The sequence below is a fragment of the Numenius arquata genome, chromosome 10, assembly GCF_964106895.1.
Source record: "Numenius arquata chromosome 10, bNumArq3.hap1.1, whole genome shotgun sequence".
Taxonomy (NCBI): Eukaryota; Metazoa; Chordata; class Aves; order Charadriiformes; family Scolopacidae; genus Numenius; species Numenius arquata.
Genome location: NC_133585.1, coordinates 5,137,660 through 5,151,908, shown reverse-complemented (window position 1 = coordinate 5,151,908; position 14,249 = coordinate 5,137,660). Strand labels below are relative to the sequence as shown.

General features: G+C 43.1%; 1 protein-coding gene across 2 annotated transcripts in view; it reads left to right on the top strand.

Moving 5' to 3' along the window:
• The first annotated feature begins 685 nt into the window (after positions 1-685).
• The window catches only part of PPP3CB (protein phosphatase 3 catalytic subunit beta), a 44,211-nt gene continuing 30,647 nt past the window's right edge, over positions 686-14,249 (top strand). For both annotated transcript variants that reach the window (XM_074155334.1, XM_074155333.1), the window contains exon 1: positions 686-755. In XM_074155334.1, coding sequence (XP_074011435.1) covers positions 686-755 — 70 coding nt within the window. The remainder of the gene's footprint in view (positions 756-14,249) is intronic.

The following is a 14,249-nucleotide window of genomic DNA, read 5'->3' as shown; positions in this document are numbered from 1 at the left end:
GCGGGGCCTGCCCCTGCCCCTGCCCCGCCGGGAGGAGCGGCCGGGGCGGCCCCGCGGAGCTCTCCATGGTGGCCGCCGGCCCTCACCGGCTGAGGGGCCGCTGGGGGCCGGGCCGGGCCGCCCGCCGCGCCGCCCCCGCGTTGCCACCCCGCCCCCCCCCCCCCCCCCCCCCCCAGGCTCGGCCTAACGCCCGCCCGTCCCGGGCGCGGCGGGGGCGCTGCCGGCTGCTCGCCCGCCTCCCCCGGCCGGGGTGGAGAAGGAGGGGGGGGGGAGGGGGGAGAGAGCCCGGAGGCGCCGGGCCGCAGCCTCCGCCCCTCCCCGCGCCCCGCGGCGGAGGCGCCGCCCCGGAGGAGAGCGGAGTTTCGCCACGGTCCCTAACGGCCGGGCTGGCGGCGCGGCGGAGCCCGGAGTTTCGCCACGCTCCCGTAGTCCCCTCGCGGGGTGGCGGCCGCGGTGCATGCCGGGCCCCAGGCGGACTGTCCCTTCGCTGCGCGAGGAGCTGGGAGCCGCGCCTGCCGCCATGTTCCTCCGCTGGGCCGCCGCCGCCCGGCGCCTCTAGCCGCCCCCGCCCCGCCTCGCCGCCGGCCGCCGCGCCCCCCTCTCCCCGCCAGCCCGCCGGCGGAGGAGGCGGACGAAGGCGCCGCCGCGCCCAGCAGCCGCCGGCGGAGCCCGGCAGCGCCCAGCGATGTCCGCCAAGGAAGGGAGCAAGGTGCTGCTGCTGCCGCCTCACGCCACCAGCGAGCGCGCCGTCAAGGGTGAGCCTCCCCCGGAACCCGCGGCCTGGCGCCGCCCGGGCCCGGGCCCGCCGGGGGCGCGGGGAACATGGCTGCCCGGCGCGGTGGGGGAGCCGCCGGCCGCGACCCCCGGCGGGGCAGAGGCCGCCCGGGCTCGGAGGGGCGCCCTGGCCTTTGCTCGCCACTGGGGGGTCTGACTGGTGCCGGGCTGCCCACGGGCGGGGGCGGCGTGTCGGCGGGAGGGCCGCCCGGCTGCCTGCCGGGGGCGTGGGATGCCCTCCCGGGCGTGAGGTACCCGGGGTTCGGCTGGGTTTGTAGGCGGGGGGGAGGCCCCAGCTGGGCGCGGAGGCCGGCCGGGAAGGCAGCGGGGCTGGCCCTGCCCGCGGTGAGCCCCGGGGCCGGCCGTGGGGCGGAGGGGCCGCCCGGCCGAGGCCTGCGGGCCTGGCGGATCCCGCCCGGAGGGGCTGCTCGGGGGGTGTCGGCACCGGTGTGCTCTGGGCTCGGCCGGCCGGGGGCTACCGGCTTCCCCGCCCCGGGGTCTGGCCCCTTCACGGCCGGTTCTCTGCGGGGGTTTTTCCTCCGTCTATGCAGAGGGCGATCCTTGCCATTGCAGAAGCTGACAGCGCCGGGGGAGAGGGAGTGGGAGTGGGAATGGGAAGGTGCTGCCGCCCCTTCCATTGGCTGCGGGTCTCGGGCTCCCGGTTCTGATGGAGGAAATTCACCTTGATCTATTTCTCCGTGGCCTTTCTTGGTAGCACGGTCTCGTGGGAAGCCTTTAGAAGTCGAACGTTATACTTCTCAGGAAAAAAAACTAAAACGTTTTAAAGTACACGCATCTGTGCAGAATGAAGATGCTCTAGCGACTAAAATGCTGTAAAATACCAAGATCCTTGCTCCAGAGCACATAGAGTGTGTCATTTCAGTATTTGTGGGGAGAATAATCCTTCGCAACAGAAGTATCCTTCAATACATTCGTTAGATCTAAATTGTCAGTTAAGACAATAGCATAGGTAACACTTCAAAGAATGTCGTTTGGTTTATTCAAATTACAGATCATTTTATTTTGATATTGAACTGTATTTATAGACGATGGCAGCGCGGCTTTTTGTGATCGCAGACCTGGGCTGTTGGAATTCATGGTTGTACGTAAAGCAGCCTGCTTTTAAGATTGACGTTCCTAGGAACACAGCGCCTGACTGATTTCAAAGGGGCGGAGAGATCTGTTCCTTTAACTTTTTATATAACCAGGGGGTCTTGGGAAACGAAAGGGATGTCTTTTGTCTTCAGCAGGTCTTAATTAAAGCCTTGGAATCCCATAGTATGTTTTGGAAATCGGCATGTTTTCCAGTAAGCTGGAAAGCTTTGCTCACAGTAAGTCGTTACTCATTTTGGATTGCTTAACCTGTTGATTTGTTTGAACAAATTGCAAGAGTAAAAGTAGAAAACGTTGAAACTAGCCTACTGGAAACTCGTACTCATTAGTGCTACTTTAACGTATGGTGTTTAGACTTGCTGAATTTTTGTACCTTTACTGCAATTTGTTGTAACAAATTAAGTTCCTTGAACAATGCAAGAGAACTAATGGTAAGCGATTAGATACTTCAGAGTGCACTGGAAAACCTGCTGATTTCCAATCGCTCGGTAATTCAGCTTGTTAAATGTGACCTATGCACCTGGTTGTTTAAAATCATGGTTAAGACTTGCTTCATTCTAACGGGATTGCAGCCTGGGGTTACAGTATTTCTTAGAAATCTGGGTGTGTAGGATACGGAACTATTGTAAAGGTAATCAGGCTTTGACAGCTTCGTCTGACATAATTACAACCAGTTAAATGTTCATATATCGGCCATTTTCTGTTCCTTCTGGTGACCTGTCCTGTCCGTACCTATCGTGCTGAATCACTGGCTTCTGGAGAAAGCCTGGGCAGCTGTGCCAGGCTGTCCGTGTTCTTGATGTGAAGGACAGGGTGGTTTGGTCGTCCCCCCATTAGGTGCACTGCAGTTGGAAATAATTTTTTTAGATGGCGACCTCAGGGGTGCAAGATTGCAGGTTATGTCAGCGCCGAGTGGGAGTATCATAAATACCTTTGTTGAAACCACGTTAAAATGTAACAACCCTGTCACATCCCTCTTTGCAAACAGATGTGGTGCCGCTCGCATTCCAAGAAATGTTCACCGTCCTCTTACCTATTAAGGAAGTGTCCCTGCCCAGGGCAGGGGGGTTGGAACTCAATGATCTTTGAGGTCCCTCTTCCAACTCTAACCATTCTGTGGTTCTATTGTACGATGAATAGATTACAGATACGGTGATATTTTCTTAAAATGGGCCTTCTGCTTTTGTCAAGATAACACGATATACCAGGGGACCTAAAAGCGCTAATTTTTTATACTGGAAACGTGTGGACTGGGCATGCTGGTGAAACCGTTAAGACAACAGTTCAAATGATTGCAGAATGTCTTATACTTTTAACTTCTGTAATGCTTGTGAATCATTGTAGGTCATCAACTTATTTATTGATAATTATTAGTGAATTTATTTGCTGGAATAAGGTTTAGGGATTCTTTGTGAGGCAGTAATTTTTTCGTGTTTATTTTGTTTAATGTGATCCACTGTAGCAGAAGAAAAACAGTGTAAAAATTTTCTTAATATGCTACTTTTTTTTTTTTATGTTCCACCTTTGTTCCCAAGAGAACACATCCTTGAGGCGCTCAGGCTTTCTGTCTCTCCTTGCTGAGATAGTTCATTTATAATGTCTCAGGTCCTTGAGAACAACCACAGAGAAAAATGTAGTAATATTGTCTGTGTATCGGTCCATATTTCATCTTTCATGCTCTCTGTGTACTAGGTCTTTTTTGGGGGAAATGTGAATGTAGGACTTAATGCTTGCTGGTATTTGCATTGTTTCATCTCTTGCTTTTATTTTAGCTCTGTTTTCCTCCTCTGTATTACTGGAAGAGGGGGAAAAAATAACAGAGACCATTAAATTTCAGAGGCCATAAGAAATTAAATTGTTTGCCACTAATAATATATGTTGGCAGAAATGGGCAACAGATGCTCACCCAAGAAAAAATGGTTAAATTATTGTATCATCAGTAACTAATGTTTTCTGATAAGGTAGGATAGCAATTAGGATGTGTCCCCCTTTATATGTTGGCCTGTATATTTAGCAATTAGTGGGCAGTGCATATATCTAGAAAGATATCTGCAAGGTTATCAGGTGTAGTGTTCGTATTAGATAAACGTATAATAAACATAATAATGGCTTTAAATCTCCAGTCGATCCAGCCTCACTGTGTTGGTCCGACATGCCTTCCCAAGTATGAATTGTAGCATCAAAGATCATTGGTTGCTTTTAAAGTGTATAAAAAGCTCAAATTTTCTCTTTTTGTGGTTTAGTTAAATTGTCTGAGTAATTTGTACTTACAGAGTTTCCTATAAATGAACGGTTAGCTATGGAATTGAAATGTCTAAAGTCAGTTTTTGTCATTTACTTTCCAAAAGGTGTCTTGTGGCGAGGCTTTTGTTACTGCTTTTTATAAAAAGAGATGAGAAAATGTACCTGTCGTCTTGATTCACTGTTTTCTAAGGCACCTTCTTCATCTTTGGAGAATGATAGTGTTTTACCGTCTGGTGAAGGTAGCGTTTTCCTCTTTTATGTTCTTTCAAAATCACGGGGGGGGGGGAAGTATTTTTTCTTTAAAGTGGCATTGAGATTTAACTGCTCTATCTGGTTCATTTGGGTTTGCCTTTTTTTTTTTTTTTCTTCTTGGATGATTGACTTCAGTTGCTGCACTCGACCTTCCAGTGCATGGGACTTTAGAGTTAAATTTGTGATTGTACCGTATCTTTTCTATGAAAACAAATGTTTTACTACCTTGTAGTAAAGCGTTTGTCACTGATAGGGAGGAAGAAGTGCTTGTAAGATCAGACAGTTTGATAGAGTGGTCCTGGGCATGGCAGGAATGAGCCTTCGTTGTTTTTCCTTTGAGGGAAAAGCACCAGGGCTTCTCTGGACCCACCACAAAGTTGTACTTGGAATGGCTCTGTCCTCCCAGGCGTTGCACTTTGCCCACTCCAGATGCTGCCAGGCTTTGGGATGCAATCCACAGGACCTTGCCATCCTTGATCCTAGTGGCTGTTTTTTGCTAAATTTGGAGATGATGTTTGTTCTGGTGGAAATGGGAGGCTTCAGTATTCCTTTGTTTTGGATAAAAGTCGTGATACATCGTCTGGTTGACAGTCATTTTGGATATTAAATGGTAGCTCATTGAAACCACTCTTCAGGGAATCCCAAAGAGAAGTAACTCATAGCCTTGAGCAGGGTCCTAAATTAAGACGCTAATAGATGATTTTAACAATTATTTCCATGCAGGAGAAAAAGAAATCATTGCAGTATTTAACTTTAAAATTCAGCATCTGCTAAAAAAAAAAACAACCACAAAACCAAAAAACCAGGTAAAAGGATAAGTGCTTACAGGCAGCATGAGGGCTGCTTTAGGAATATAAGGCACTTCAAAATGCCTTTATGCTGCTGGTCAGAAATGATTCTAAAATGATCCAGAAAAGCAGCAGAGTATAAAAAGGTCATACTTCAAAAAAAAATTTAAAAAAAATAAATCACAGTTTTGTTTTGGGAGAGACAAGGGAATGGAACTGAATTCTGATAAGTTAGTGTTTGACTTGCCTTATACTCTTTTTTTCTTTTTCGTATTAGAGAGAGAGGATTGTGTGAGTGAATGAATCTTAAAAATAACAACAAAACCCACAAAACCCCACCCAAAAATGAAAAGCTGCTTTAATTTTAGTAGAGCCAATTGGCAGTTGAGGCTTGGGAAGGTAAGGCCAGGGCAGAAAAATCTGGTGACTGCTTACATCTGTGTTTATTGCGTAAGGAACTAAGGACTCTCTCGCCCATGAATCAGTTCTTATTACTGGATGGGACCAAAGAATTGTCTCAGTGAAATGTAAATCAACAAAACAAATGTTCCAAAAAAATATCCCAGGACCAGAAGATATTTGTCTAGTGGATATAAAGGAATTCTTTGGGGTTTTTGGGTGCAAAATTGCGGATTTATTTTCCATAGCCTGTGGCATAACTCATCTTCTGACTCTGAGAAATGGAGCACAGCAGCGTTTTTTTAAAAGCTCTAGATTGAACCGGAGAGCTGTAGATCAGTAAGTTTAATTTAAGTAGATTTATAGCACTTGTAAGAAAGAGTGGACTAAATATGTCCCCGGGGAAATACAGTATTAAAGAGGAGTTGGTAGAGTTTTCATAGATGGAAGTCAAGAGAAATTGTTAGGATATTTTGGAGGAGCCAGTGAGCTGGAGGGTCCAGGCAAAACTGTTCATCAGGTTCCTTTGTCAGAGCCTTTAAAGTAAGCAAAAGAGGAAATACCCTCTTTTGGATCAAAATTAGTTAGGAAAGAAAGGATGTTAATAGGTAAGAAACTGCCATGGTTGAGGGAGGTTAACATCTGTCATCTGTGCTCTTTAAATGTATTCATAAGTTATTTAGAAAACAGAGTGAATGGCAAATCATAACACTTATTCAGGATAGTAAACTTCCCGAGATGTTTCAGAAAGCTCGTTAGGCTGAGCGCCTGGGCAGAGAAGGTGCAGGAGATGCTGTTCTGAGAAAGGCAGAGTAAACTCTACAAAGGAAAGAAAAATTCTTGCTTAAACATAGAGGGCAGTGAACTTGGGAAAGAAATGCTAGGGTCTGTATGAATAATATTCTGAAAATGTTAGTGCAGTGGCAGTCAAACCGGCTGATAGGAATTTAGGGATTATTAGAAAATCAATTTAGAAAAAAAGAGAACGCACCATCACGCTGTTACATGTGTCTTGTGTTCTATGCGCATCTTCAACAGCAGCATGTAATAGCAGCATCTCCTACAGGAGAGATGGGGAGGGACTCTTTATCAGGGAGTGGAGTGATAGGACGAGGGGTGATGGTTTTAAACTGAAAGAGGGGAGATTTAGATTAGATCTCAGGAAGAAATTCTTTCCTGTGAGGGTGGTGAGACACTGGAACAGGTTGCCCAGGGAAGCTGTGGCTGCCCCATCCCGGGAGGTGTTCAAGGCCAGGCTGGATGGGGCTTTGAGCAACCTGGTCTGGTGGGAGGTGTCCCTGCCCATGGCAGGGGGGTTGGAACTCGATGATCTTTAAGGTCCCTTCCAACTCAAACCACTCTATTGTTCTATGATTCTATAATTTTTGGTCCCCCCTTCTGACTGCTTTCTTTATCTAAAGATACATTTGGAGGCACAGAGTGGCTTTCATGCAGTGTGAGGAACAAAGATGAGAAATCTGTGACTTGGAAAAGGGGTAGGTGAGTGGGGGACAGAGTTAGATATTGCTTACATCAGGAATGGGATTTAATGGAGAAGTTGAATAGGAAACAACTGTAATTCTTGTCTCCCTGTGTGAAAGGGAGAAATGCAGTAGTAAAAAAAATTTTCCAGAAATGAGTATAAAGGAAAAGTGAAACACTTTTTCATATAATGTGTAATTATAATTGTGGAATTCATAGCAATAAGGTGCAGTGGAAGCAAAAACTATAAAAGTGTCTATTCAGGGTCTCACAAAATAGTGAAAAATAGTTCTATCAGTGATTGTAAACGGGATGATCTGGATGAAACTCTAGGGGAAATCCTTAAACCACCATTTGGAAAACAGAGAGTATGGGGAGGGAAAGACCTGTGAATCCATCACTGCCAGAAGCACATTTAAGCACTAAACAATCTTTTGGCATAACACACTATGGCCATCTTAATGGGGAAAGCATCTTTAAATATTTTTCAAACAAATAATTACATTTTTCCTGAGAGAAACTTCCAAAAGCATCAGCCAACTGAATTGGAAAATCACACAGACAGTATAAAAGATGAATGCACCATGGCGTACTAGATATATCAGTAGTTTCATTTGAGATTTAAAATTCCATGAAACTTTTAAGACTGCAAGTACGTGGCAAGTGAAGATAAAATAAATAGTGCCTGCAGTGCCTTTGTAGGGTTTCAAGGGTTATGGGGTCATTTTGCCTTGCTTCTGGAGTGCTTGTTAATACAGCAGGCGGCATGCATTCAAAGAGACTCGAGTAAAGGGGTAGATTTTTGTGGCACGTAGGAAAAATATAATTTGCAAGAAACTGACTTTGCTGAATCTGTGCTTTCTTGCTTGGGATGAATGTGGTAACTCCTATCTTTTGACAACTATTGAGTCTAGGTTTCTGATTGGAGTAGATGCTAGTGTGTTTTTGTGCTTAACTAATATTTTCAAGGTTACTGGTCCCTAGACCATCTGTGATGTCTTTGTGCTATTTTTTTCAAATCTGTTCTGCCAAATGCAGGAAGATGACTGGATGTATTCTGTCCTCGTAGCAGCCATGGGCGCTACATCTCTTTCTTCTGCGTGGATGTTGGCAGGGGCAGGAAAACTCCAGGGACAGACGGAAAGATGCGCTAGGTGTTAGGCTTTGTTATCCTTCTGAGTGACAGTACACAGACAGCAATGCATTTATAAAACCAAAAGCCCACAAAACCTGACCAAACAGCAGAAAAACCGCAGAAAACTGTGCTATCGTGGTGATAAACCCGCTGACAGAACGAAGGATACTGGCCTATCCCTTCCCAGAACACCATGGCTGTATTGATATATGATAGCACTTAGTGGAGACAAACATTATATACTCTTTCATGTGTACCTACCACCGAAGCAAGAAATTCTTTACAAACACGAGGTCTGTGTTTAGTAACCTTAGTAATGTGAGCTGAGATGTTATCTGTGAAATCAAAAGCACTCTTAAAACCAGAAAATGAAATCTGGGATGTTGAGCATGCTTTTACAGCCAGAGCTGAGTTCATGGAACGTGTCATGGGCTCCTGATTATAGGGGAAAAATGGCTAATTTTCTTTCACTGTCAGAGGAAAAAAGAATTATATAAGTTTTAAGGTCTTAAGAGCAGAAAATAGTTTGCTTGTGGAAGTATGGTACCTTGTATGGTTGATCCCTGATACTTTTTCCTACCATTAGTCTAGGGGCTTTGATCTCATCTTGTTTCCCGAGCCGGTTCCAACAGGGTGTCTCTGATACAAGCCAGATTTAACTGAGGTTGTTAAAATGGGCATATATATCAGCGTGCCTTAAATTTACAGTATCTGCATGTAAGATTTTATTAGCAGCTACTGTTGTACTCAGTTACCAGGCAATGGGAGATCTGCTTTGGGTCTGGAAGTAGCGTGTTTGTGTTAGTTGCCGCACTGCCCCTCTCAGCAGGGATTATGATATCGAGTAAAGCGCTCTGCTAATGGAGTTTTTCTACTTTTGAACCTCTTCACATGTCCTGTGAATTTATCCATTCAGATTGGTGCTGACTTTTGGATCTCTGTAGCGTGCTTTCTTCTGAGTTATAAACGTACCCAGAGGCTTGTGGAAAGTCAGTGTAAAACTAGGTTTAGAGGTTTTGCTTTTGATATCTCTGTTTCAAGTAGCATGGCAGTTTAAAGGAAAGGTGATTTTTTTTCCCCCCTCTTCTTTTTAAATGCATATACAAATAGTAATAAAAACCATCAAACCCTTTTTGTTAACAAATCCCAAAAGCTACTCCCTGTTTTCTTCCCCAGCATCACTGTTTAACATTTTGAATCAACTAGTTAAAATTATATCATCCATATGTATTTTAAAAGTGAAATTGATTAACTTTGGCTAGTAAGAAATGGTTTGTTTTAAACAATCTTTTATGTTGTTGTAAATCATGATGTGTTATTTTTGTTACTAACATCTATGCTTTTACTAACAGGACATAGTCTGTTGTTTTGTACTGCAGTGTGTTGCTTTAGAGATTCATCTCTAAATGCTTTTCTATTGCTTAGCTTTGCTGGGGATGGAAGAAGGGAATCCTTTAATGACCAACAGCATGTTATTTCCTTAGGGTAATTCCTCTTAATTACCATTCCGTTACAGTCCCAAGAGCGCAGGTTATGCACAAAGACTTTGAAACATGGGTTATATTTCTGTCTTGGAACACATCATGCTGCAATTCTTTTTCCTTAGGCTATAACATTCTATTACTACTTCATCAAAGGTTTAATTAAACCCATTAGTTTGCAGAAATTGTCTACATGCTTCAAAAATTATCATCCTTAACCTATTAAAAGATGTTATTTGTAATATTTTTCAAAGGTATGAGCTCTAATACAGTGTTAACTATTGTTGAGACAAAAATTAAAGTATAAATTGGAAAGGAACAGTTTTTACAGTAAGTGTTACCATTTTATTCAGCTGGATAGTGCAGATAAAATCTTTAGCCATGTTTTATTCTGCCTTCTCTATTATTCTAAAAAAAACTTTTCTTGAGCAATTGGAAAATACATGTGTTGTGTGAAAAGGATTTTGTTAAACTCTGAGGAACTAGGTTTAAGACTTCGGGTTTTTTTATGAGGCAAATACAACTTTACAGATACTTAACTACATCTGATGCTAACACTCGGGATTTTGGGACATTATCCATAATCCCTGGATATACACAGTTTTTAAGTTGAACCTTTATAAGTATATAAATATAAATAAGTATTAATTCAAATAATTTGAGACAGTTCTTTCCAGACACTGGACAGAAACATCTGGTTTTACAGGCTCCCAGAAAGTGTAACTTGCTAGATGAACTCAAAGCTGTAGTTTGTTAAAATAGTCAGAATTAATTTCTTTTGCAAATCTGATCTGAAATTTGTTACGTGGACATGTTAAGAGAAGAAAATTTCATCTGCCATATGCTTAGAAGCCCTGAAATATCTCTGATCTGTCGTAAGCAGGAGGTCAACATCATCTTTTTGAATGTTGAGGCATTGGTAGTCAAAATCAGTAATAATTTGTACATAGGAGAAGGAAAAACAGACCATTCTCTATCACACCCTGTATCTACCCAAAAAAAAGCCCCAAAAAGAAAGAAGGGTCATCTTTCTCTTAAGTAGTTCATTATCTAGAAATAATGCTAGAACTAATGAAGCACAATTCCAACAAAACTGTGCCTTGGAGGTGATGGACTTCAGTTCTGGGAAGGTGTGATCCCTAATGCTTTTACAACAATTAAAGCAGGAGAAATCTGCTTCCTGAATTGTCTGGTCTCTCATAAAAGGGTGAGCTCAACCTCGCGTTGCTGAAGGCAGTTATGGCCCCACAAACTGTTAAAAAAAGTGGAGGAAGAAATGGCCTAAAACTAATTTATGTACGGATTAATATAAACTTTCAGATAATTGAAAAATAACATTAAGAGAACATGAAGTTGGAAAGTCAAGTTCAAAAAAACAGTGAATGCTGTAATTGATGCTTGGTCATAATTAAGTGCTTTGAAAAATTAGTAAAATTTATCTTGTTGGAACAATGGACTTCTCTTTTCAGAGACAGATTTACGTTTTTAAGCAACTGAGCATAGAACAAAAGCGCTTGTCTTGATTTCTTAAACACATTAAGTTTATTAACTTTTGGACTACATGGAATTTTAATACTTCCGAATGAAACTTGAATCATTACTAGAGGAGACTGGAAGGCAAGGCATGCCATTGCTTTTCTGTTAATAAAATGCTTTATGTCCTAAAATAAGGCACCAAATTTATTTTACACTGTATAATCTCAAGGCATGTTTTTCAGCTTCTTCCTACTTAGCAACTTTTATAAGAGGAAGAATAGGCAATTCTCTGGTTTATTTTCTAGTATAATTTAATTTTGGTGAATATATATATGTGATTTATGCATCAGTTGTTTTATTGATAGATTTTTATTACTGCATAAAACAGAAGGGTAGCAACATGTTGCTAGTAATCTAGAATTCAATTTAAATGAAGTCAGTGAATGTTTTAGTATTTAAGTATTGATTTTTGGAATGTATGGTTTAACTTTGGAGAGTAAGAAAGTATGAATAATCTAGCTACAGGTGTATTCATTCTACTAGTTCTTATCTTTGAATAGTTGTGTGTTTCTCCAATTTTTCTTTTTAAACATATTTAAAATAATATTTAAATTGAGATAAATTGAATTATTTTACTCCCTTTTTATTTCATTCTTTCAAGAGTAGTGTGCTGCTTTTTTTTTTTTTTTTTTAAAAATTAAATTATTTTGATTTCCTGTAATCCTGCATGAATGTGATGATATTCTGCTGCACTGCTTCCTGGCAATTTTGACGTATCCTCTTCTCCCGATTCCCACGTCCATAGTTCATTTGTGTGGTAACTGAACTGCCACTGTTTGAATTCATAGAATCATAGAATCATCCAGGTTGGAAGGGACCCTTGGGATCATCGAGTCCAACCATCTACCCTACACTACAAAGTTCTTCCCTATATCATATCCCCCAACACCACATCTAAACGTCTCTTAAACACATCCAGGGATGGTGACTCAACCACCTTCCTGGGCAGCCTGTTCCAATGCCCGACCACTCTTTCTGTGAAAAATTCTTTCTTAATGTTCAGTCTAAACCTACCCTGCTGGAGCTTGAAGCCATTCCCTCTCGTTCTGTCATTAATTACCTGTGCGAAGAGACCAGCACCAACCTCTCTACAGTGTCCTTTCAAGTAGTTGTAGAGAGTGATGAGGTCTCCCCTCAGCCTCCTCTTCCTCATACTAAACAGTCCCAGCTCCTTCAACCGCTCTTCATAGGGTTTGTTTTCCAGGCCCTTCACCAGCTTCGTTGCCCTCCTCTGCACTCGCTCCAGCACCTCGATATCTCTCTTGCATTGAGGTGCCCAAAACTGGACACAATACTCCAGGTGTGGCCTCACCAGTGCTGAGTACAGGGGCACAATCACCTCCCTACTTCTGCTGGTCACGCTATTTCTAATACAAGCCAGGATGCCGTTGGCCTTCTTGGCCACCTGGGCACACTGCCGGCTCATATTCAGCCGCTTGTCAATTAGAACCCCCAGGTCTCTTTCTTCCAGGCAGCTTTCCAGCCACACTTCCCCAAGCCTGTAGCGCTGCTTGGGGTTGTTGTGGCCCAAGTGCAGAACCTGGCACTTGCCCCTGTTGAAACTCATGCCATTGATTTTGGCCCAATGCTCCAATCTATCTAGGTCTCTCTGTAGAGCTTCCCTATCCTCCTGGGAATCAACGCTCCTGCTTAGTAAGTAATTCACGTAAGCTGCTGGCCATCAAGTGTGGTCTCTGGGCTGTTACTGAGCCTGGCTTGGTCCCCAGCCTCAGACCTCTCGTCTGCTCCACTTCTTGGAGATACGGATCACATATGGCTGCTTTTGACCCGTGAGCCAGGATCCAAGGACTTCTCATACTTCCAGTAATTTCTAAAGTTGTCTCTAGTATATGGACCGCGTCTGCTCTTAGTTTCATATTTTTAGAGAGAGCACAACAGGAAAATATGGAAAACAAGCTCAAAGAAGGAATTTCAGCCGACAATGTCGTTGCTGTAGGCTCCCACAATTACATTTTTTTCTGATAGTATGAACTTGTTCTGCTGCGTAATGGGTGGTTTGACAGAACTTCAGACTGGCAGAGTCCATCCTGCCCCTTGCTGCCGTTCCGGGGCTGAGAGCACCCAAGCGCTGCTCTCCCTGCACCTTCTCCTGCCATGGACCTCCTTAGAGTCCCCCTTAGTTTTCAGGGGTTTAGGATCCTCATCTACTTAATTACTGCTGTAGCAGAGATCATTCTTTTTGATTTCTGTTATTGTTCCTTGAATCTTTTTGTAATTAATCTTTCTTTTTCTATAAGATCGGCAAACCAGAGTTGCATACTAAATTTATCAGCGGCATAATTGCATCTTCTTGTCTTTTCTATTTGTATTAGCAGTTCTCTATCCTTTTAGTGGTTCTCTACTACTATTCTCTATTTCTGTTAGTAATTCTTAACATTCCATTTTCTAGGTTTCTTTGACTTGTGAGCATCAAGTATTTTGGTAGAACTATAGGAAAGACCTTCCTTGTGAATAGTAATTTTATAATCTGTAATTTTTATATGTAAAGTAGGATTTATTTCCTTCATTAATTTGCATTTATTAATATTTAATGTGTTATATTTTGCTGAGCCACTCAGTAGCACGGACGACTACTGTAGCTCTTCATAGCCTGCCCTATTCTTCATTGTTTGGGATAGTTACTGTCACCTGAAGGCTGCATCACTCTATGAGTTACATTCTTTTCAGTGTAATTTATGAATTAATTAAATAGCACAGATTCTAGTGGGCCTCCTCCAGCGACCTTCTTCCTTTTCGGGTGCTGGCTATTTCCTCCTTTTATTTCTAGTCCTTTAAACATTACTCTATCCTTTTCTTGCTTTGGATTTCTTTTGGTGGGTTTTTTGTTTGGTTGGTTTGGTTTATTTTGTTTTATTCTGTTTTTGAGGCTTTGATGATGGGCTTATTTCAAAATGCCTTTTGCAAGTCTGAGTGTCTGTTAAATGTATCTCCTGCATCCCCAATACTTGTTGAGTCCTTCAGAGAATGGCAGGATGCTGGAGAGAGATGATGTCCCTTTGCAAAGGTAGTTTTGATTCTTCCAAA